General features: G+C 43.9%; 1 protein-coding gene across 2 annotated transcripts in view; it reads left to right on the forward strand.

Moving 5' to 3' along the window:
• cdh4 (cadherin 4, type 1, R-cadherin (retinal)) overlaps window positions 1-24,286 on the forward strand; it is a 310,166-nt gene that overhangs the window by 159,473 nt on the left and 126,407 nt on the right. For both annotated transcript variants that reach the window (XM_083771514.1, XM_083771515.1), the window contains exon 4: window positions 17,080-17,309. In XM_083771514.1, the coding sequence (XP_083627640.1) occupies window positions 17,080-17,309 (230 nt within the window). The remainder of the gene's footprint in view (window positions 1-17,079; window positions 17,310-24,286) is intronic.

Consider the following 24,286-nt stretch of genomic DNA (forward strand, 5'->3'; position numbering starts at 1 on the left):
TTTGGTCCAGCTGACTTCTGAGCTGGCCTTGATCTCTTCAGAATACAGATGAGACTCTGGTCTAGGGGCCTGTGGAGACTAATGGTTGGTCCTGGCCTACATCACTAACCCTGAGGGGACTCCAGAGTAGAAAGGATTAGAGAGAAATGGATGAGAGGGTTTGGATAATGAAGGAGATCTGTCTTAAGTCCTAATCACTGGCTTTAGAAGACATGATCTTGCCTATATGTAGAGAGAGTTAGAGAGAGAGAGAGAGGATAGCAAATGGGTTCACAATGGTTTCATGCTGTGTTGTGTATTATTGTGTATATAGCACTTAGCACTACAGCAGCGATTGTAGTGATGTATTATATTCACACTATAACATGACCTCAAGTGTTATTTTTTTATATACATATCTGAATTCAACACTGACATATTATTCATTTAAGGTCTGATCAAGAGTTGCGTACGCCAAATTGTGTTATGGTGAATACCACATGGCTTTCAGCCAATCACATTTCTTCATCAGAATCAAATGCTGTATTGTTCAGTACGATGACAACCTCAGATAATTGCATTATTTGTTTTTCCTGAACTGTGGTTTTCGCTGAGTAGGCTAGAATTAACCCATTCTGAACGGGCACCCATTTTGGTATTGGCATCATGTTATGCTTTATCTATTGAAAAATAGCAGATCTACAAGCTCATATCGCGCCACCGAGTGGCGCGATACGAGCTTGTAGGTCTGCTATTTTTGAAAAAAATCGAAGAACGACTGACATTTTTAGAATCTGATCTCGGGTCAGAATGGGTTCGTCAGACCAGCGTGTGTCCAGTGGAAACCTCGTGTGAATCTGATCTCAGGTCAGAATGGGTTAACTCCCCTTTATTGCACAGGTTTATAAGTGTCCTCCCTCCAACTGGCCCAGGCCTCCATAGGCTTGAATTAGTCTTTGTCAGCGATAACAGATAGGCTGTGTCTGGCCCTTTCTAACTGTATTATTTGTAATGCTAATTAGGTCAGTTGTGGGAATTAAATCAAGATGCTGAACACAGCAGCAGACAATCACCAGGGCGGGATGCTAACATGTTCATGCTAATATCACGAAAAGGGGAATAATAGGAGGGCGTAGAAATATCTGAGTCTTGGAAATAGAGAAAGTGAGTGGGTTAGGCTGAGTCAGAGAGAGAGAGACAGAGAGAGAGGAGATGAAAGAGGAGAGGGAGAGAAAATTAAAAGCTGATTATCTTCTGAGCGAATTTCTAGTTTCCCAGAGGAAAGAAGGGGAGGAGGATGCCCGGTTTTTGTCTTTTAGTATTTATTAAGGCCAGTCCCCCGGGTAATCAAGACTAGGGCTAAAAATAACCAGCGGAGAGATGCTGCGGCCATAATAATAACACTGGCAGACTAAGTGCTTTCGCACAAAACTTCTCTCTCATTCATTCCACAGCCTTCATTTGTACCATTTGCAAAATAACATTGCTGTGAAACTGGGGGCATTTCTATATTGTAAATTAATTCCATATAGGGTAATCAGATTAATTGATTTCAAGTCGACTGTCATTGATATTTCCCAGAAATCTCCCTTTTTTGTCCTGTGATCCCTGACCCTATTCTGTTCAAATTCAGCTCCTTGTCACCTCGCCCAGCTGTGGTCCCGCCACCTTGCTGTAGGCTATGTGGAATTATTACATTGTACGGTGGGATAACAGACAGTGTGTAGCCTTGAGGCAATTTTTTCGCTTCGTCTCCTTAAAAAAAGATATTGCTATGATAAAGCGTGGGTCCTTTTCTGCGTGAGTGAAATCGAAAGGGAAGCCTTGGAGGCAAGGTCTGGCGAGTGGGAGCTGGAGCTTAGATGAAAGGAATAAAAAAAATCAGTTGATATGTTTGTCCAGTGTGGTGTGTGTCACAGGGATCATGTTGGCTCCGGGAGGAAGGCAGTTCTGCCTAATAAGTGGAATTTTGTGGAAGTTGTTTACTGCCTTATTGAAGGTTTTCCGTAGAGGCTGCATAGGCAGAATGCCAGATTTCACTGACTTAGCACGGCCGGAAATTGGTGCGTATTGTAGTTGCTGAAGTGAGGTTTAGCTAAACCTTAGAATGATCGTTCAGGCAGATGGAAGTAGAGAACTATAAATCCCAGGGGTTGTGGTGGGCATAGATTCAAAATCACAGATCCCTGCAACGCTGTGAAGCTTTAGCAAAGGGTTAAGGACACATTCACACATTTTAAGCCTCTCTACAGTGCTATAATGTCACGCTGGCAAGAAATATCTTTTGATTATTATTTTTTGATTGATGGAACAGTTGTATTACATTCAAGTAGAATGCTGACTCTGAGCTGCTCACAGCAGGAAAAAAAAAACAAATCTGAATGCTTAAAACAAAAGGAATAGTTTATCTCAGGTATGTCATGTTCAGTCTTGCTGGATACTAACCTTGAAATGTATGTGTGATCAAGCCCATCACATGCACTGGTGCCCCCTAGCTGTGGCTAGCTCAGAAGATAATAGATTATCTCGCACACACACACACACACACACAGACACACACACACACACACACACACACACACACACACACACACACACACACACACACACACATACACACGCACACAGTATCCGCAAAAGCAGGAGAAAAGCTCCTGGGCTGAATGGAGGTGTATTAATCACACTGATGCCTGGGCACTGCGATCTGTGACCCAGTCTTTTAATTGCATCCGCTCCGATTTGCTTTCGCTCTCCTTCTCCCTCTTTATCTTACCTCTCCTCCCCGTCCGGTTCCCCCCTGCGCCTCGCGCTGCCTACCCATGAGAGGGGGCTAATGCCCAGATAAGAAGTAGCAGAGAGTTGTGCAGTGGTCCACAACTCTCCCACAAGGGCCCCCGGTCGGGCAGAAATGTATGCTGATAGACAGCAAGGTGGCATATTAAACTCTAGTAGGATTCATGATGTAAATCTCAGAAAACAACGCTTCACCACAAAAGCTTCATATGTATTTAGCATGTCAAAAAAATATCAGTGACTCTGCCTTCATGATGCAATGAGAGACCATACGAGAATTAAATGTAACCTTTCAAAGAAAAGAACACAGAGAGAACAACTCTTTCGTGAACCTTATTGAGGTTGACATCCTCACCCTAGATTGTCCTTGCACGATTGATGGTCTTTGGATTCGGGGGCCTTGGGTGTAGTTTGTTAAACGTGGAGCTGTGAGAATGTAACACTAACACGCTATACAAATACTGTAGATGTGACTTGACTTCACCACCTTGGCAGCTTTCCTTCGCGGCAGCATCCTATAGCTGCCACACTGTACTAAACATATACTGTAAATGCTGAGGGCCCTCTCAGCATTTTGACAGGCGTTGCGGGACCCTTTACTATCATAGCTTCGTTGACAGGCCCACTCCCGCGCCGATACAATACAGAGGTGAAAGTAGATATAGTGGTTGAAGCACGGGGTGACGTTTGGCTGTGACAGCACACTAACAATGTGGCAAAGTGTTGTTCATCCGGTCAGTGTTGCTCACCATTCAAAGTCAAAACACAAGCACCGACATAACACAAAATCAGGGTGGCTAGTGGCTTCCCTACGCACGCACGCACGCACGCACGCACGCACGCACGCACGCACGCACGCACGCACGCACGCACGCACACACACACACACACACACACACACACACAATAATGTGGGAACACACTGTAATTCACAATCGTTTCCTTTTGTGAGTGGGAGCTGTCAGAAGTAACTGTGCAGGCTTTTGTTAAAAAAGGACTGCAAAGCCAGAGAAATGCAGAATCCGACTGCAGCCAAAATAGAGCCTTTTGAGGAAATTGTACGCATTGTACCTGCAGTGTTTTAACAACGGCACCATGAAAGGAAAGTACATACTGTACTGTAGTTGTAGCTGGTGGTACTATGGGGAAACAGTAGGGTGGATCTGGGAAAACAGTAGGGTGGATCTGAACATCTCTTCAAGTGTGGTGTACAGTGCTAGATGGATTCAGAAGATGTTATAACTTTTGCATCAAATGCAGTACCTGGCCTAACAGCATAATTATGCATACTACTAAAAGGCTTTCTTACCTTTCTTTGTAGTTGTTACGTCCCCATCAAAGAGGTCCAGGTGTTATTTTGTGCAAAAGCTCCTTATTGGCTATTTCCCCTACCATAAGCCCTAAATGAATTGCATTGAATTGAATGGGATGTATGGGGTGTTTTGCTTATTTTTTGCTTAAATGTGCTTATTTCCATCGAAATAAGTAGTAAAGTGTGCTGCTTGGGTTATTATTTACATTATGAAGAGAGGATATATACAAAAGAAATATAATTTTGAGCGATGGAAATAAGCGAATTAGCACAACACCCCATACATCCCATTCAATTCAATGCAATTCATTTAGGGCTTATGGTAGGGGAAATAGCCAATAAGGAGCTTTTGCACAAAATAACACCTGGACCTCTTTGGTGGGGACGTAACAACTACAAAGAAAGGTAAGAAAGCCTTTTAGTATGGAATTCTCCTTTAAGCCTCTCCAATTAGCACTCTATAGTGTATACTCATAGTTTCATTATTTAGATATTCCACTGTTGGGTTCTTAGCTTATGTATGATTCTTGATGACTATTTTTTCTACAGTATGTATTTGATGTATTACCATGTTTTTGTTCTTACTTAATGTACTTTTTTTTTACTGCTACTGTTACTGTACTGTAGGCAGAAACTAACTAATTGCTAATTAAGATTAATGTATAGGTTAAAGAGTGTAAAAAATGATCACAATTGCACAATAACTTTTGTGATAAAATAGGCTTACATTCATGCTTGAAGTGATTACCAATTAATTAATTTACTTGCAATGTCCATGCATCCGCAAATGGGAATTCAGCTCCATTGAATTTGAGTTAATTTACTTTGAAAGGGTGGAAGTACAGCACTTCATTACATTTGCAGTGCACTTAATTGTTCTATTAATGTCCCTAGAGCAAAATAGCATTTTGATTCTGACTTGAACGTTGCAGTCAGGGGTTTTATTAGCTCTAAGGAATACAATGTCAGCTGGTTCAAACGGCTCATGTGTGCACTGTGCAGGTGTAAAGCAACAGCTTGGCATAGGGGTTACTATAGCTGGGCTTTTAGAGGGCGCAATCTTGGCCACCCTTATCTCTTTTTAACTTATTTGCCATTTTTTTACTATAATAAGTTTAGGGATTAGGGTTAAGGGGTGGCGCAAGATATATATAGTCCTAAATATTAGGCGTGTTTTGCACAGCCACTGCATGACACACAGACTAAAAAGGTGAGTCTTATAAATAAATAATAAATAATGTTATTTTGCCATTTTATTGTCAGTCACGTGGTTGTCCATATAAAGGAAAAGAGGGACTTTTGCCTGGTGTCAGGGATTTGTCAAACTTGGACTTAACTAATAGACTATGCAGGCTGACGTCACGGTTGTCACGGTGAGCAGGAGATAGAACCCAAATGCAGAGCAGAGTAGTTTCAAACACTGGTTTATTAAATAAAGCAGGTTAGCTACAACACAAGGCAGCAAGCAAGAAAACTCAGGGAAGCCCTTTGGCCAAACTTTTCAAAAGTAAAGGGCAAAAATCCAAAAAGGCAAAACAAGGCAAAACACAAAGTCCAAAAACCTTACAGACACGGATTTCCAGGTACAGGATAATCACAGGAAACATCAGGAAAGGTTGCGCACCGGACAATGGTTTATGTTCCCACAGTTTGTGTGTGTAATGAGTCCAGTTTTTATAGGAGGTGGGTTGATTGGGGAAATGTTCTCAGGTGTGAAAAGGGGCGTGGCCCTGCTGGGCTGGGGATGGAGTGGGAACAGGTGTGTGACAATGACTGAGGGTAGGAATGGAGAGTGGGAGTGGCTGACAGGGAGATCATGACAACGGTACTTTATTTGTATCACACTTTTTTTTTTTTTTTTTTAAGATATTTTTTTGCGGCTTACGCCTTTTATTGATTTTTTAAGGGACAGATAGTAGGCTGACAGGAAACGGGAGAGAGATGGGGGGATGACATGCGGTAAAGGCCGTGTCGGGTTCGGGAGTCGAACCCGCGGCACACCGCGACTGGATCACCAGTCCGGTGCCCAGACCGTTACGCTACGGCCTGGGCCATTTGTATCACACTTAATCACTTTTACACTCTCAAAGGGCTTTACAGGCCCAAATGTAAGAGGAAGCAATCAACACACCTTGTCCTTTGACCCTCATTTGTGGAAGGAAAAATATTGATATCGTCAAAGAATGGAACTAACCTCAGGAAGGACCATAGAATAGAGGGGACCCCATTCCAGGGAGGACACAGGTGAGAAATACGTACAGAGTACAGGCACATTCAGCAGAATATTTCTGATACTACAGTACACCCACATCAGGAACGCCACATCCAAATCGCCGGCTTTCGCTTACAATACTTGGGAATGTCTGCAATGTTGTTGGTGGGAGATTTCAGTGTCTACGTGGAAGGTGGAAGGTGGAGTACGTGTGCCAGTGCTAACGAGGCCATAGCCTTGTTTTGCCAGTTCTGTTCTGGCTTTGTTGCCCTGCCAGCATTGTGGTTCACTGGTCAGTGCACTCTGTTCCGGTACTGTATCTGAGTCTGTTATCACATTGTCAGCCAGTCTGCTGAAGTACTGTTATTTACGGATTGAGTGGGAGGCACTGATTTTCCTCCCCAGCAGGGAAGCAGAGGTAGTTTACTTCACCACCTGGGATAATCAGCGTCTTAACAAAAGGAGCGTAATTCTCCATCTGGTCTTTACCATTTCCTCACTTTAGCCTACCTGTTGGCTATAACAGCCTCACAGCAAAACAAGACTCAACTCACTTGTACAGGATACACTCAGAAATGTGTTTTTCAATAGTCAATACAGCCTCCATTAGAATTCAAGCCACACAGTTGAGTTAGGTGAGTTGTAAATTTTTAACAGGGCCAACGTTTCCCTCCTAAAACAGGCCGAATATCTTTGCAACACAGTGTAACACATTGCTGGGTATAGCATCTTGTTTAGCCGCTGCGGGAAGAACATGTTGTTTCAAGACCATCTTTGTTTGGCCGGGAAGAGTTACACAGGTATGCCTCCTTAATCCAGACGTACCAGATTTGTGGCTGCTGTAGGTCAACACTTTATTGCATTTGCTGCAACTAGCAAACTCCAGTTTGTTTCCATTTGTGTCTGTAACAACGGAGAAACGTGACCATATGTCAGACTTGGCTCCTTTCCTTTCTTTTAATTTATACTCTCCTGCTTTGAGCTTTTTCTCAGCGTCATTTGTTGTCTCCTTCTTTCTTTGTTCAGTTTGTTGTTGCTGCTGTTTCACCATTTTTCAACCGTGTGTCTGCGTGCGCCTCATTGATTTATGCTGCTGGGTCAGGTGAGGTTTTCCATCCGGTGTAATTGCGGGAGGATGCAGGATTTTGCGGTGCCCGCTTATTTTATCTTGACCGCCCGCGCCGCAACATTTTTAGTCACCGCGGGCTCCTGTTCCCGTTGCAGGGCTCTAGTTGGAGGGGCTATAGCGGCTATAGCGCCCCTTGAAAGGTGCTGGAATTAACACCAGAGCGTAGACTCCGTAGAGGAGGGGAGGCGATGACAGGGAGAGGGATGAGGTGATGGGAGGTCAGGTCAGACCCTTGAACGCTGAGGGAGAGCAGAGGGCGCAGAGGAAGACACATGATCCACGCGTGAAAGCTCAGGCAAGCAGTCATTTACTTCATGTACATATAATATGAGCAGGTTCCTTCTTCTCCTCTATGATGGTTCTGTCAACAAAAAAGAAAGAACAGGAGTGCATGCGTACATGTGTTACATTGTGGGATAGAGCAGCTCACTCAACCGGGTGTGACTGCTATTGTCAGTGATGACAGACTGCCGAGAGGTCAGGTGGGGTTTGGAGGCTGTTGGAAAAATTGTGTGTGTGTGTGTGTGTGTGTGTGTGTGTGTGTGTGTGTGTGTGTGTGTGTGTGTGTGTGTGTGTGTGTGTGTGTGTGTGTGTGTGTGTGTGTGTGTGTGTGTGTGTGTGTGTGTGTGTGTGTGTGTGTGTGTGTGTGTGTGTGTGTGTGTGTGTGTGTGTGTGTGTGTGTGTGTGTGTGTGTGTGTGTGTGTGTGTGTGTGTGCGTGCGTGCGGCTAGATGCTCTGTTGGACAAAATGTTCTGTAGCCATACAAAACCAGAAGAGCAGCCGCGCAGAATGACACAAGCCCCTCAGCATGCCATGTCCTGCATGCCCAACAGTCGGGGCGTTCAGAAAATACATGGCAGGCGCGAACACACACACACACACACACACACACACACACATATACACACTAGAGACTTGCGGATGAGCTTTTTTGTCACCCGAATCCGCGTGTGCATATTTATAATCCGTCCGGTATCCGACCGCATGCATTCTTTATTCCAATTTATACCACAACCACCCGCAATCCGCGGATTGCGAGATTTTGCCGAGATTCTGTGCGTTTTAAAAGCAATAATATGCATATAGATAGATGCCATTCATTTATTTCCCGCATTATTTCACCCGCGGTTTATCCAATATTAATTTATAATATGTTTGAATTACCCAAATCCACCCTAAACTGTGGTTAACCGCGGCAAGGCTAAATCCGGCATCCACAGGTCTCTAATACACACACACACACACACACACACACACACACACACACACACACACACACACACACACACACACACACACACACACACACACACACACACACACACACACACACACACACACACACACACACTCACACACACACACACACACGCACACGCACACATGCACACGCACACACAATTTGAGAAGGCTAACCCTAATCCTATATAGGCTATGCCTAATCTACTTGGATGACTGTAATTATATGTTAATGAAGTAATCAAATATATTAATATAGACCCACAGTGTAGTCAATTAATTCAATTAATAATGTCTCAGTGGACACACGTGCATTAGTCTATATATACGCACTAATTTTGGTATTTGGACTGCATTTATTTTTCTTTTTTAAAAACTTTATTTTTAATTGTGTTGATGTACAGTAGCAATGCATAAACATACATGTACATTTTGCTGTATGTAAATACCCCCCCCCCCAGATTTGGTGTGTGATAACAGATTGTATGTATGTATTGTATTTTGGATGTATTGTATGGAATACTGTATGTATTTAACCCATTCTGACCTGAGATCAGATTCATACGAGGTTTCCGACTGGACACACACTGGTCTGATGAACCCATTCTGACCTGAGATCAGATTCTAAAAAATGTCAGTAGTTCTTCGATTTTTCAAAAATAGCAGACCTACAAGCTCATATCGCGCCACTCGGTGGCGCGATATGAGCTTGTAGATCTGCTATTTTTCAATAGCTAAAGCATAACATGATGCCGACACCAAAATGGGTGCCCGTTCAGAATGGGTTAAGTGAAGGGTATACTTTCTACAAACTCTATGAAAGGGGTCCAAGTCCTATAATCTCTTCGTACCTACTATCTTTGTACTTCCTTTCTCACCCGTCGGGAGCAGTTTTAAGAGTTCATCTTTCTCAACGACAATTACACAGCCAGGAGGAGCCAGGGATTGAACTAGGAACCTTCAGATAGTACCAAGCCGGACACGCTACCTCCTCAGTCACTGTTGCTCCATCACAGTGATGAGGGATTACAATACATAGGGATTAAGGAAGTGGAGTGTGTTGAATTTAAAGGTTTTATGACATTCATTTTCATTTATTTTTCTTTTTCTTTTTTCTTTTAGGTTTTATGACCTCAATTACACCCAAAAAACCTGAACTTTGAACATTCAGTGGATTTTCTGTGGTCTGAGTTTTCTTTGGGTTTTTTTGGGCCTTTTGAGCTACAATGAAAACAGGCAACACAGTGAAACAGTGACATCTGCTGGCAAATCCCACTGACATAATATATGGGATTTGCAGTAAGTGATGTCACTTACTGCCGGCAAATCAGAGCACCTGTTTGAGCCAGAAAATCCCAGATCACAGAAAATCTACTGAATGTTAAAAGTTCATGTTTTTTGGGTGCAATTGAGATTAGAAAACCTAAAAAAAACAAGAACAATTCCAAAACCTTTTTTTTAATGTCACAATCCCTTTAACTGCACAACAGCTGTCTCCACCTGTCCACCAGGCTGAAGGCATGGGGAGAGAGTATGTTTTGCACTCCGTGTGTGTGTGTGTGTGTGTGTGTGTGTGTGTGTGTGTGTGTGTGAGACTGTGTGTGTGTGTGAGACTGTGAGTCCATCCGTCTGTGTACAGTTAATCTCCGGCACCGTTAACCCGGTCGATGCCATATTTTTCACACACACTCCCCTGGATGCCAACGATGAACCTCTGCCCCAAATTTTCCAGAACAGCCTGTTATAGCGCCACCAGGAGGCCGACTTTTGAAAAACACATTATTTGATATTAGGGAAGGCTATGTCTGATAATGCCCAATCAGGGAACAAACTGGGGTGAGAGACGGGGTCAACAATGTCTTCAAATGTCTCCGCTTTAGGCTGTCAATAACACACAATAGTGTGGATGATGGGTGCGAATGTAAATAATAGTGTAGATGTAGCTACAGAGTACTGTGATGAAGTTGCTGTTTATAAAAGCCATACTGTATATGGTATATTCAAGGTTCAAGGTTCAAGTTTATTTAGTGTCCCCGAAGGGCAAATTGGGTTGCAGCATAGACAGTACATTAAACAATGAATGAAACAGTACAGACAACAAACAGTTCACATAGCGGATACCAGAGTAAAAGGTGCACACAACCATTAAAGTGCAGGCGTTTAAAGTGCTATGCGATAGGTCATAAAAGTGCGTGTGCATAGACATAGGCACAAGATAATACAGTAAAAAGTAAAAGTGCTCATCATAAGGTTATATCCTCGATCTACGCACAGCAGCATTCAGTGTGTGAATAGAGACCGGGACAAAGGAATGTTTGTGCCTGTTTTTTGTGGCACAGGGGGCTCGCAAGCGAAGGCCGCATGGGAGAAGGATGTACTCTCCGTATAGTGGGTGAGCAGCATCAGATCGGATACACAGGGCTTTGTTAAGTACCTGTTTCTTAAAGATCTGGTCTAGGCCGTTCATTTGTGAGCCAATCATTTTTGAGGCCACTTTTACAATTCTCCCTAGGGATTTTTTGTCTCTGATGCAGAGATTACCATACCAACAGATAATGGAGAAAGAAATGACGGACTCGATGTAGGCACTGTAAAACAGTTTCATCAGAGTCTTGTCGACATTGAACTTAGCCAATTATTGTATAATGTAGAACTAATGTCATTGATTGCTGCATGGACGCAAAGGCAATATCCCATAAGACTGGAGCTCAAGTCTCTCTTCTATTCAATCACAGAGTCCCAGATATTAAAGCTGGCCAGGTGATGAACGGAGGCAGCATTGATTGAACCTGAGGGGACTGACTGTGTGTGCATGTATGTGTGTGTTTTAATAAAGGACTGTGCAGTGGTGTGGGGAGCTTTGGGTTTACTGACCTTCAGGCCTGTCAGCAGAGAAAGTATAAGCGCGCCAAAAATTGTCTTCATTCCCTCTGAAGAGTGATGCTATAGGGAGGGCTCTCTGACCCATGCCTAGCAACAGCTCAATTCACACCCTTGCTATAGGGGCCAGCCAGGTGTGTCTGGGTTTGCCTGCTTAGTTTACGGCTAAACATGTTTGCCTATACTGTACGTATCTCCATCTTTTCATCCATCTCATGTATCTCTCTGCCTGCCAACACGCCCTGTCTCCCGTCTTTGCCTCAATCCCCATTTCTCTCGCACACTCTCTCTCCGTCTCTGTCACACATGGTAAATGGTGCATTTATATAGCGCCTTTATCCAAGGCGCTTTACAGAGATTGTGCATTACATTCACCCATTCACACACACATTCATACACCGATGGCAGTGGAAACCATGCAAGGCACCAACTAGCACATCGGGAGCAATTAGGGGTTCAGTGTCTTGCTGACTTGCTCAAGGACACTTCGACAGTAACTCTGGGGGAGCCCGGGTTCGAACTGGCAACCTTACGGTTTCCATCCAGGTTTCCATCCAGGCACTCTACCCCTGAGCCACCGCCGTCCACATAATCACATGCACGCACGCACGCACACACGCACGCACGCACGCACGCACGCACGCACGCACCACGCACGCATTCTCCCCTATCACATTGTTTCGCTGCCACCCCTGACTCCCCCTCTCACAGCTTGGTAGATCAAATCACAGTACCCCCGCCCCGGTTTGGTATCCAATGCATGAGATTATTTTTGTTAGAATTGAATGGCGTTGTATGAGCAGTATTTCAAAGGGATATCGAAGTGCTTTGATTTTAACCCATTCTGACCGGGCACCCATTTTGGTGTTAGCATCATGTTATGCTTTATCTATTGAAAAATAGCAGATCTACAAGCTCATATCGCGCCACCGAGTGGCGCGATACGAGCTTGTAGGTCTGCTATTTTTGAAAAAATCGAAGAACGACTGACATTTTTTTAAATCTGATCTCAGGTCCGAATGGGTTCATCAGACCAGTGTGTGTCCAGTGGAAACCTCGTATGAATCTGATCTCAGGTCAGAATGGGATAAATTATCTCCCAACACTAAGTGAGTGTGTCATGGAACACGTGTTAGTCACAAACTGTATTTTCTATGAGAAACACCCCCTTCCACCGTGTGGAGCAGTAGGGGAAGGTTGGTAAACAGTGTGAGCTGGTCCAGTGCCCACAGAGAGAATTAAAGAGCCCTGTCAAACCATTCTACTCTGCAGTGCCATGGCAACGCATGACAGGCCGTGTGTGCGTGCGTGCGTGCGTGCGTGCGTGCGTGCGTGCATGCGTGCATATGTTCTCAATCATGCCAAATGCCCTGGAAGTGGATTCAGGCACTTCAGGCAAACATACACAAATAAATCAGATACTTATAGGACACAAAACTAGAGCAAACGGTCACAAAATTAATGCACACATGGAGGCCACACGTGTGTCCAAGCCTTATCGCTCAGCGGCTCCACGGGGGACCTGCCTAAGTGACAACAATTAGCCTCCGCAAGTTCAAAGTAATTCAAGTCATTTGCATAATACATGCTGGTCCTCGGCTTCCAAGACAATTTGTCAGTGGAGTGGACACAGTCGCTGCAGCTCTGCAACCTAATGTCGCCCCCCTATTAAGTCACCTACTGATAGATTATCCTTAAAACGTTCTAAAAAAAAAAAAACCCATTCTCAAGCTAGAAAATGTAAAAATGTCACATAACATTCTCACAGGGCTGTGTTCTCTGAAAACAAACCAGTAGATAGATGCTCTGGCTTCCCTTCCACCCCTGCCTCCTAGTGACACCGGCACTTTAATCACCGGCAACATTTGATGCACTAGTATGTACTACTGTATAAACCTGCACTTTATATTTATTTCCCTGCACGGTGTTGTCTTATGTTGTCTCTATTTGTGAAAAAAGAATTGAATGCACTCATGTTATGTCAAAACAAATTCCTATGTGTGTATACACAAATGGCTAATAAAGGTATCTGAATCTGAATCTGAATCTGAATGCACATATTGTCATGGTCACGTTCGCCTTTCTTGCCATTAACCACCGTGCAAATTGTGAAGTTGAAACAGCACGCTCATTCGTGTGACGCCGGGTTGCAACGGCTAAAACGATATCATGCTTTATTAGTCTGTTGTTTGCAGGGCAGGCTGCCTTTGACAGGATGCTGGGCGATAAATTGAATAGATGCTTTGATAAAAAGCTTGCTGTGCTGAATTCTTCACGCCAGATTTTTGAAAAATTGCACCGCCGCTGCTCATAACAGCCGATCTGTTCCCCAGGTGATTTATGAAATCAATTTGTCTTGTTATCAGCAGCAACAGTGTGAGTGAAAGATAAAATCAGAGCACATATGCTTTGTAACTTGGGGGAGGATGGAGATTAGGGATAAATTGGAATGTGTGTGTGTGTGTGCGTGTGTGTGTGTGCGTGTGCGTGTGTGCGTGCGTGCGTGACCGTGGATACATTGGTTTATGCATGCATGCTAGGATGTAAAGATAATGTTGAAAATCATATTTGTTGGTTGTCAGCGTTCAATGCATTATAATCACTGGTGGAAAGGTTTTGCTCTTAACCGATTCTGACCGGGCACCCATTTTGGTGTCAGCATCATGTCATGCTTTAGCTATTTAAAAATAGCAGATCTACAAGCTCATATCGCGCCACCGAGTGGCGCGATACGAGCTTGTAGGTCTGCTATTTTTGAAAAATCGAAGAACGACTGACATTTTTTAGAATCTGATCTCAGGTCAGAATGGGTTCATCAGACCAATGTGTGTCCGGCGGAAACCTCGTATGAATCTGATCTCAGGTCAGAATGGGTTAAAAATGAAGCCAATGTGGAAGTAATGAAAACGCTGCAGTTTCCATGAATGGCCCATCCATGCAGCAGCTGATGCTGATTCACCTCCTCCGGCTGCGGAAGAAATGTCATTTCACTGAAATGCCATCAAAATGTGTAATGCCCTACCATCGCCACCGCCACCGCCAGCCATTAAAAAGTGTGATTCCCTACTCTCCTTCTTTCAGTGATGAGTGTGTCTTTTTATCTTGATGAATTGAATATATAGGACCACAATGGAAGCAAGCCCTCTGGACTTTTGTGATATCCTTTTAGCATTTTTGTATAACTGTTAGGGATGTGTAAATGTGTCCAAAATGAAAATCGATTTGTATAATTCAATATTAACGATTAATCGATTAATCGTTTTTTTGGGGGGGGGGGGGGGGGGGTTTAATTTATTTTTTATGAACCCTACAAATAAAAAAAATCTTCCCCCCAAGGGGTACCTAAGTCAAAAAAGTTTGGGAACCCCTGATGTAGTTGATTAACAATAATTGTAACTGTTGAGAGTTAATAAGGGTCCATTTGGTTACTAACTCCATCTTTTAAATGAGGACCACTGGTGGTCCCTGGACCACTGTTGATCCAATTGATCACCATAGCAACCCCAGCCTAGGCCTGATTAGGTAAATTCCCAACACCTGCTAAATCCTCCAAACCTGTATCTTGATTGGAATCAATTTCCACTCAGTCATGCAGCTACACAGACACATCCCAGGCACACTTTGGTAGGCCTATAGCCCTGTCCTGTTTGGATGACAATATTGCCTTTCCAACAAATTTTCACTTGGTTTTATTACCTTAGAAAACCTTTTCGTAAAGACTTTGTTTTCAATTGCTCTAGTTTCAAGTCTTCTTTCACGCAGCATGATCGTCCCATTCATTTTCAAATTGATGATGCAGGCCAGGGTATGCTTTTGGGGCTTGTGTTGGGTTCTGCTTTATGAAGACCTACTCCTCCCCTTCAAAACAAACCAAGGCTTCAAAACGGGTCTGTAGAAACCAATGGTCATGGTCCGTTCACCCATAATATGGGTGAACGGATATATATATTTTTTTACAGTCTTTGATTATTATAACATAAGACAGGGAAGCAATGAGCATTAATGGATGTTGACAATGGAATGGAAGGCTTCATTCGATCTCTCTGTTGTTCATGTTGCTGTCGGCCTCTCCGGTCTCCATGGATGGGCTTTAATGGTATATTCTTGTCATCTGTCATTTCAGCTGTTGTACTATTAGACCACCTCTCTCTCTCTCTCTCTCTCTCTCTCTCAGCTGCCTCATCCTCCTTGCTCTCTCTGCCTGTGTGGTCTTATCATATTGGGTTGGATTCTTACTACCCCGACCCCCCTACTCTGTGTGCTTCATGCAAAAACATACATTAGCCCATTCTGAACAGGCACCCATTTTGGTGTCAGCATCATGTTATGCTTTAGCTATTTAAAAATAGCAGATCTACAAGCTCATATACGAGCTTGTAGGTCTGCTATTTTTGAAAAATCGAAGAGCGACTGACATTTTTAGAATCTGATCTCAGGTCAGAATGGGTTCATCAGACCCAGTGTTTGTCCGGCGGAAACCTCGTATGAATCTGATCTCAGGTCAGAATGCGTTAATATCATATTGGGTTGGATTCTTACTACCCCGACCCCCCTGCTCTGTGTTCTTCATGCAAAAGCATACATTAGACTGGAAGCAGGGAGCAACTGTAGTGTGCATATGTTATGTGCGTGCCTGTGAGCAATACACGTTATGTGTTTCCCCAGTCGTTTCATTCAGGCGGAAGTCTCCAAATGTCATTTAGCCCATTCTGACCTGAGATCAGATTCATACGAGGTTTCCACTGGACACACACTGGTCTGATTAACCAATTCTGACCTGAGATCAGATTCTAAAAAATGTCAGTCGTTTTTTTAGATTTTTCAAAAATAGCAGACCTACAAGCTCGTATCGCGCCACTCGGTGGCGCGATATGAGCTTGTAGATCTGCTATTTTTCAATAGCTAAAGCATAACATGATGCCGACACCAAAATGGGTGCCCGTTCAGAATGGGATAGGATTGTTTTTCGCGTGCTTGACAGCACAGCAGGGAAACTTGGTTGAGGCAAAGAAAATGTTCCACAGTCAGTCTGCCTAATGTGTTTCAGAGACCCCCCTCTCTCCCCGAAGCCAGGAAAAATGCTATTTGGATTTATTTTCATATTCTGACATCCAGCTAGTTTGCGAAAGGAGTGACATGCAAAAGGGATATTTCCTAACGTATATTGGCTGAAATATCAGAAGACAGGAGAAAGTAAAGGTTAATTTATTCTTCTTCAAACCGCCGCTGACAAAAATGACATACAGTAGTGCCGTATCATCAACTGATAAGTGTGCATAATTTCTGTCACCGGCATGGCCGTTCCACAAACCAAATGGGGTTGTCGTACATATTACCTTTAGTAAAATCACTGAGGACATTACTGTCTCTGGAGAGATGAGAAATGAGAGGCAAGAAGACATGGAGAAATGGGAGACAGAGAATATGGGAGACATGATATGATTCCAATTCCCATTTGTGTAACGATGTTTTGTGGAAGCAGAATGTGAAGGAGTTCAAACCTATCTGTGTTTCTCTGCCTGTTTTTGTCTACAGTGAGGTTTGAGGACTGCCAGCTGCACAACAGGGAGGTGGGCTTCGTGAGCAGTGACCCTAACTTCAGCGTGCGGCCCGACGGCTCCGTGTACACCGAGCAGGAGGTGGCTAATCTGTCGGAACCGGTCCAGTTCATGGTCACGGCTCAGGGGCTCCATGACCCACATATCTGGGAGACCACTGTTAAGCTCGCACTGGCTGGACACCCTCCTTCCATACCTCTGACTCAGGTACGGACAGAGAACGGACGGACACACGCACGCACGCATGCACGCACACACACACACACACACACACACTCACACACAAATGGTAAATGGTGCATTTATATAGCGCCTTTATCCAAGGCGCTTTACAGAGATTGTGCATTACATTCACCCATTCATACACCGATGGCAGCGGAAACCATGCAAGGCACCAACTAGCACATCGGGAGCAATTAGGGGTTCAGTGTCTTGCTCAAGGACACTTCAACAGTAACTCTGGGGGAGCCCGGGTTTGAACTGGCAACCTTACGGTTACCATCCAGGCACTCTACCCCTGAGCCACCGCCACCCACAAAAAATCACACACACACACACACACACACACACATACACACACACACACACACACACAGGAAGTGTTATACAAGCTGATATTTCTATTTTGCTCTGTATAAAGTGCATAATCGTTGCTGTCGGGAGGATACCTCATAACCTTTTTGTGCCATAAATCAGTGCTATTGAAGGACATCAGCCTGATCTTGGGGATAAATTACGTTCCCACAGCTTTTCTACTATGACAGACAGAACACCCTTCCCCTGTGCTTATCACAGTGAGTGCACTGCTCTTAAATGTAATGAAAAGCCATAATTTGATTGGTCATGCTTGAATCCATCTGCAACATCTCCACCGATATCCAACCCACCTCCCCATTTCCCTGTAGTGACCAAGGACTGTCTAAAGAGGACAAGAAGCGAAGACCGTAAGGGCGCCGCCATGTTGATCACATGGTGCTCCATGGAAGGAAAGGAACATGCGCAGTTGCAGACCAAGGAAGCTGAACGTGGAAGTGTTGGCTGCATAAAGCCCATTGCGCATGTTCCTTTCCTTCCATGGAGCACCATGTGATCAACATGGCGGCGCCCTTACGGTCTTCGCTTCTTGTCCTCTTTAGACAGTCCTTGGTAGTGACCCTGGCTTCTACAGTCCACCAGGACACCCCAGCCGCCACTCTGTTGACTGTGTTTCATGCTGGTTTCATTGCCTGGTTTCCCAACAACAGGGCCTTGAGACTTGTTCTAGAAAGTTGGGAGCCATTAATTGGGCTATGGATATAGAAACTAATGTTTCTAATTATGAAAAAAGAAAAGAAAAGATTCATATAGCTGAGCTTGGGATTTTAAATTCTGCCCACACCTTGCGGTGCAATAACGGAGACCGTGAAATAATTGACATTGATTGAGCTAATGTTCCTCTCCAGCGAGAACCAGGTGATGTGTTGGCAGCGTGTAATTATGTTCCTCACATCATAGGAGCTAGAGAAACATTCAATAATTGAACAAGAAGTAATTGTGTTGGCAGAATTCGCATGGAAATTAAAAAAACGGTTACACATTTTCTTTTCTATTTAAATAGTCTTCACATTCAGATACTAATAATTTACTGTAGCTCTTTTGCCCATGGAACTTTTGTTCATTTGTGATTTCTCATTGGACAAATTGCTGTTATGCCCTATAAAACTAAATAATAAGAATTCTAACTTTTACTGTAGTCACAGACTACAGCTACATAGGTCAACATAGCAAGAGGAGCGTGGAAATTGTTGCAATGGCAGTCATACAGAAGCCTAACCTGACGCTGCCAGATCCAAGAAGCTTGCTACACAAATTTGTTTCACAGCTTATTGGGATCTGGGATCGCGGAAGCAAATTCGACGACGGGGCTGTTCATTTTTTTCAAGATACTTGGTAGATGATTGGATGGGACCGTCTGTCTATCACCGTGTGGGCGTGCAAACACAACCAATCATATTGACGTGTCTATATAGCTTCACATCCGCTTTCGCACATATCCCGCCCTTAGCTCACGCTGATTGGTTCGGTACGGAACGGATTTGTGTCAGCTCAACTCCCTGAGAGATCCCAGATGAGTGCTCTGTTGGGGAACATGGTTACCCAATACCGCCCCCATCTGGCAGCGTCAGGTTAACAGAAGCCTGCCTAGGCCTCATCCTCGATGGGAGTGGCATCCTTGCTTCTCACTGCTCACACTAGCTTCTCAACACCACACCGGTTCCCTCGCCGGTTATACTCCTGCACTTACAAACCCACTCTGTTTTTGTAGTCCTGCTTGTGGTGGCACTCTAACATTTGCAATCTTTTTTTCCAAACAACATATCTTGGAAACTATACTAGCTAGATTCCCATTGAATTTACTTTGCACCTTGGAAGATGATCCCTACTAATTTTTTTGGTGACCCCATGGCTTTTCCTCTAGCTTTCCCTCTTACCTGTATGTGAGACCTCAAAATCAAATGTAGGGATTGCCATAAAACCAGTGCATTTAAGTGAGACGGTCAGGATGCTTAACCATTGGAGAGTGGCCCAATAGTCAAGCGGTTAGGGTGCATATACCACATGTTGGACTCCCACGCCGGACCGGACATTTTCTGATCCCCTATACTCTCCACATTTCCTGGCTGTATCCACTGTCACTGTCAATGAAGGCATAAAATGTCTACTATTTATAGAATACATCTTAACCAACAGTTCTCAAGCTTTTCTGGATCAGGGCCCACTTGAAAATCTGCCCACTTAACACCGCAGCTATTTGTTAAGTTTATTTTAATGATCAATCACTCGATTGTGTTCCGGCTTTAAGTTCCTATTTATTGGTATCACAATACATTGTTATATTATAGATACATACAGAAGCTTTGCCCACTTGCAATATCCTCATGGCCCACAGGTTCTTAAAAAAGTAAGAAAATATGAAAAACATTTATTTTAGTGCAATGATATTGCAATGTATTTGGAGTAGGGCTGTCAAAGTTAACGCACTATTAACAGAACCATCTAAATACTACAACATGCAGTCATAACAGAACCATCTAAATTAGGGCTGTCAAAGTTAACGCACTATTAACTAGTTAACTCACAATCCTTTTAACGGCACTATTTTTTTTAACGCGCGATTAACGCACTGTGAAGTTTGACAGAATGGTTGAGAGACGCATGGCAATTTTACACTGAAGAGTTGAATAATTGTTAAACAGCTGCATTACTTAAGTTAATTTAAGTCTACACAATTAGAAAACTTAGAAAACATGTTATTTTGATCAACATGGCCTGTTACAGTATCTCTCGTAATGGTACCATTGGCCAACATCAATACAGTTCTTTAGTTTGGGTCTGGAAGGCTAAATGTCATCAAATGGTGGTCCGTGGCTCAAATGCAGAATAAATAATGGACCTTGATATGAAAAATCTTTAAAAACCACTGATTTAAGGTATATTTAGAACGGATAAAAAATATGCGATTAATTTGCGATTAATCACAGTTAACTATGGACAATCATGCGATTAATCAGATTAAATATTTTAATCGATTGACAACAGCCCTAATTTGGAGTGGTGTGGCTTTGCTCCATGATTCAAAAGAACAATCTACAATCTGTAGGCAAGCATGACACAGACTCTGAGATCACAAACCCCCTCTGAAGCAGAGCTTAACCCATTCTGAACGGGCACCCATTTTGGTGTTAGCATCATGTTATGCTTTAGCTATTGAAAAATAGCAGATCTACAAGCTCATATCGCGCCACCGAGTGGCGCGATACGAGCTTGTAGGTCTGCTATTTTTTGAAAAATCGAAGAACGACTGACATTTTTTAAAATCTGATCTCAGGTCAGAATGGCTTAATCAGACCAATGTGTGTCCAGTGGAAACATCGTATATGAATCTGATCTCAGGTCAGAAGGGCTTAAAATGGTACAGAAGTCCCGCCGCGTGCCTCCGTACGTGCTGTGCCTTGGGTTGACTCCCACAGTGTCAGTTTGCTCGCTGTCAGTTCGGGGTGCCTGACACAGTGCCCTAATCTCTCTCTCTCTCTCTGACCTATAGTCTGTGAGCCCCGGGCGCCCTCCGTAGAGGCTTCTGAAGAGGTCCACCCATGTGACATCAAGTGCCATTCGTACTAGCAATGTTATGTAGACGCCAGCTAGGGCCTTTTCCTGCTGCGTTGTGAATGTCTATGTCTCAGCTCCGTATAGCAGTTACTATGACTCCACTGTAGCCTCTTCTTGAGGCCATCTCCCATGTCAGATTTCCACACTCTCCTCATACCGTGCAAGGCATTCCAGGCGACAGTCTATCACCAGTGAATATATGCATGAATAATGTACGTCATCTATGAATGGATATACTGTATGTACAGTACAGGACCAGCTGGTATTGGTGAAGGACCTTATACATTAGGAAATCAAATTCCAGTGGAAAATATCGCCTCTCTGGGTGAAGGCACCCTTTGGTGTCAGTGCGAAGGTAATCTCTCAAGAACAGATTCCGAGCTATGCTAAAACAAACGGCAGAGGGCGCTTTTTTTCCTTTTTTTGACGATCAGGTCCCACATTGGTGCGAAGGAAACCTTCTTTTTTTTATTTTTATTTTTTTTTCAAGAAATTAAACTCAACCATTGGCCAAAGGGTGGCACTACAGCACTCAATTGAAAAATGCAAACTTTGAACAGGCATGAACCGTTTCACATACAGACTTTTCTTTGCGGCTTACGCCTTTTATTGGTTTTTGAAGGGACAGACAGTAGGCTGACAGGAAACGGGGTGGGGATGACATGCAGTAAAGGCCGTGTCGGGCTCGGGAGTCGAACCCGTGGCACACTGCGACTGGATTACCAGTCAGGTGCCCAGACGGTTATGCCTGCGCCTGGGCCCAACTTTGCCTCTTTGACCCATGATCTTTGACCCTCAAAACCATTTTGAATGATTAAATCTCGTCTTGGGATTTTTGAGAAATCTGGACGAAGCTACATACATACAGATTTTGGAGAGAAGTTTGTGAAGAAATTAATCCTCGTCAAGGCAAGGACAGGTGCTATAGTGCTACGGGCTACGGTGGAGTCTGAAGAGTTGAGTCTTCAGATTCCGGCCGGAAGATTGGGAGTGAGTCTGAAGATTGGGAGTGAGTCTGAAGATTGGGAGTGAGTCTGAAGATTGGGAGTGAGTCTGAAGATTGGGAGTGAGTCTGAAGATTGGGAGTGAGTCTGCAGTTCTAACTGCAATGGGGAATTCGTTCCACAGTTTGGGAGAGTCTAGGACGTGTGGAGCGTTGTCCCGGGTGTTTTAGGCAAGGTTCTGACAGCTTCACTGTGTTAGCTGATCTGAGATCAGGTTAGGGAAGGTTCTGACAGCTTCACTGTGTTAGCTGATCTGAGATCAGGTTAGGGAAGGTTCTGACAGCTTCACTGTGTTAGCTGATCTGAGATCAGGTTAGGGAAGGTTCTGACAGCTTCACTGTGTTAGCTGATCTGAGATCAGGTTAGGGAAGGTTCTGACAGCTTCACTGTGTTAGCTGATCTGAGATCAGGTTAGGGAAGGTTCTGACAGCTTCACTGTGTTAGCTGATCTGAGATCGGGTTAGGGAAGGTTCTGACAGCTTCACTGTGTTAGCTGATCTGAGATCGGGTTAGGGAAGGTTCTGACAGCTTCACTGTGTTAGCTGATCTGAGATCAGGTTAGGGAAGGTTCTGACAGCTTCACTGTGTTAGCTGATCTGAGATCAGGTTAGGGAAGGTTCTGACAGCTTCACTGTGTTAGCTGATCTGAGATCAGGTTAGGGAAGGTTCTGACAGCTTCACTGTGTTAGCTGATCTGAGATCAGGTTAGGGAAGGTTCTGACAGCTTCACTGTGTTAGCTGATCTGAGATCGGGTTAGGGAAGGTTCTGACAGCTTCACTGTGTTAGCTGATCTGAGATCAGGTTAGGGAAGGTTCTGACAGCTTCACTGTGTTAGCTGATCTGAGATCGGGTTAGGGAAGGTTCTGACAGCTTCACTGTGTTAGCTGATCTGAGATCGGGTTAGGGAAGGTTCTGACAGCTTCACTGTGTTAGCTGATCTGAGATCAGGTTAGGGAAGGTTCTGACAGCTTCACTGTGTTAGCTGATCTGAGATCAGGTTAGGGAAGGTTCTGACAGCTTCACTGTGTTAGCTGATCTGAGATCAGGTTAGGGAAGGTTCTGACAGCTTCACTGTGTTAGCTGATCTGAGATCAGGTTAGGGAAGGTTCTGACAGCTTCACTGTGTTAGCTGATCTGAGATCAGGTTAGGGAAGGTTCTGACAGCTTCACTGTGTTAGCTGATCTGAGATCAGGTTAGGGAAGGTTCTGACAGCTTCACTGTGTTAGCTGATCTGAGATCAGGTTAGGGAAGGTTCTAACAGCTTCACTGTGTTAGCTGATCTGAGATCAGGTTAGGGAAGGTTCTGACAGCTTCACTGTGTTAGCTGATCTGAGATTATTGATTATCTAAGGGAGACTGTGGCTCAAGAGGTAGAGCAGGTCGTCCAATGATCCATGGGTCGGCGGTTCGAATCCCGGCTCCTCCTGTCTACATGTCGAAGTGTCCTTGGGCAAGACACTGAACCCCAAATTGCTCCCGATGTGCTGGTTGGTACCTTGCATGGCTTCTGCCGCAATCGGTGTATGAATGTGTGTGTGAATGGGTGAATGTAATGCACAATCTATGTAAAGCGCTTTGGATAAAGGCGCTATATAAATGCACCATTTACCATCTAAAATACTCTCCATTAGCCAATGAACATTTGAATATTTTAAATACAACATGATGTAATGTTTGTCCTAGTGAAATAGGGGCATGTTACATAACAGAAGGCACATTTTTTTGCTTTGCAGCTAATTTAAACAGAGCTATTATAGCTGAATGTGTAAAGAGGATGTCTGGGCAACAGAAGGTCACAGATTAAATTCTATGCCCCAGCAAAACCGATTGGCCACGATGAAAAGCTATAGCCTCATTAGAATGCCTGTGTAGATGAAGCAGAGATATTGACAAACGTTTGTCTTGATAACTGAAAATGCAACGAGAGTTTGAAATCTGCCATTATAAACAACATAAGACAGGCATTTTAATATCCACAATCCCTCAGAACTCTTGCTTCTTTGCTTGAGATTATTATTATTATCATCAA

This window comes from Protomyctophum parallelum, assembly GCF_964188405.1.
Source record: "Protomyctophum parallelum genome assembly, chromosome: 8".
Classification (NCBI taxonomy): Eukaryota; Metazoa; Chordata; class Actinopteri; order Myctophiformes; family Myctophidae; genus Protomyctophum; species Protomyctophum parallelum.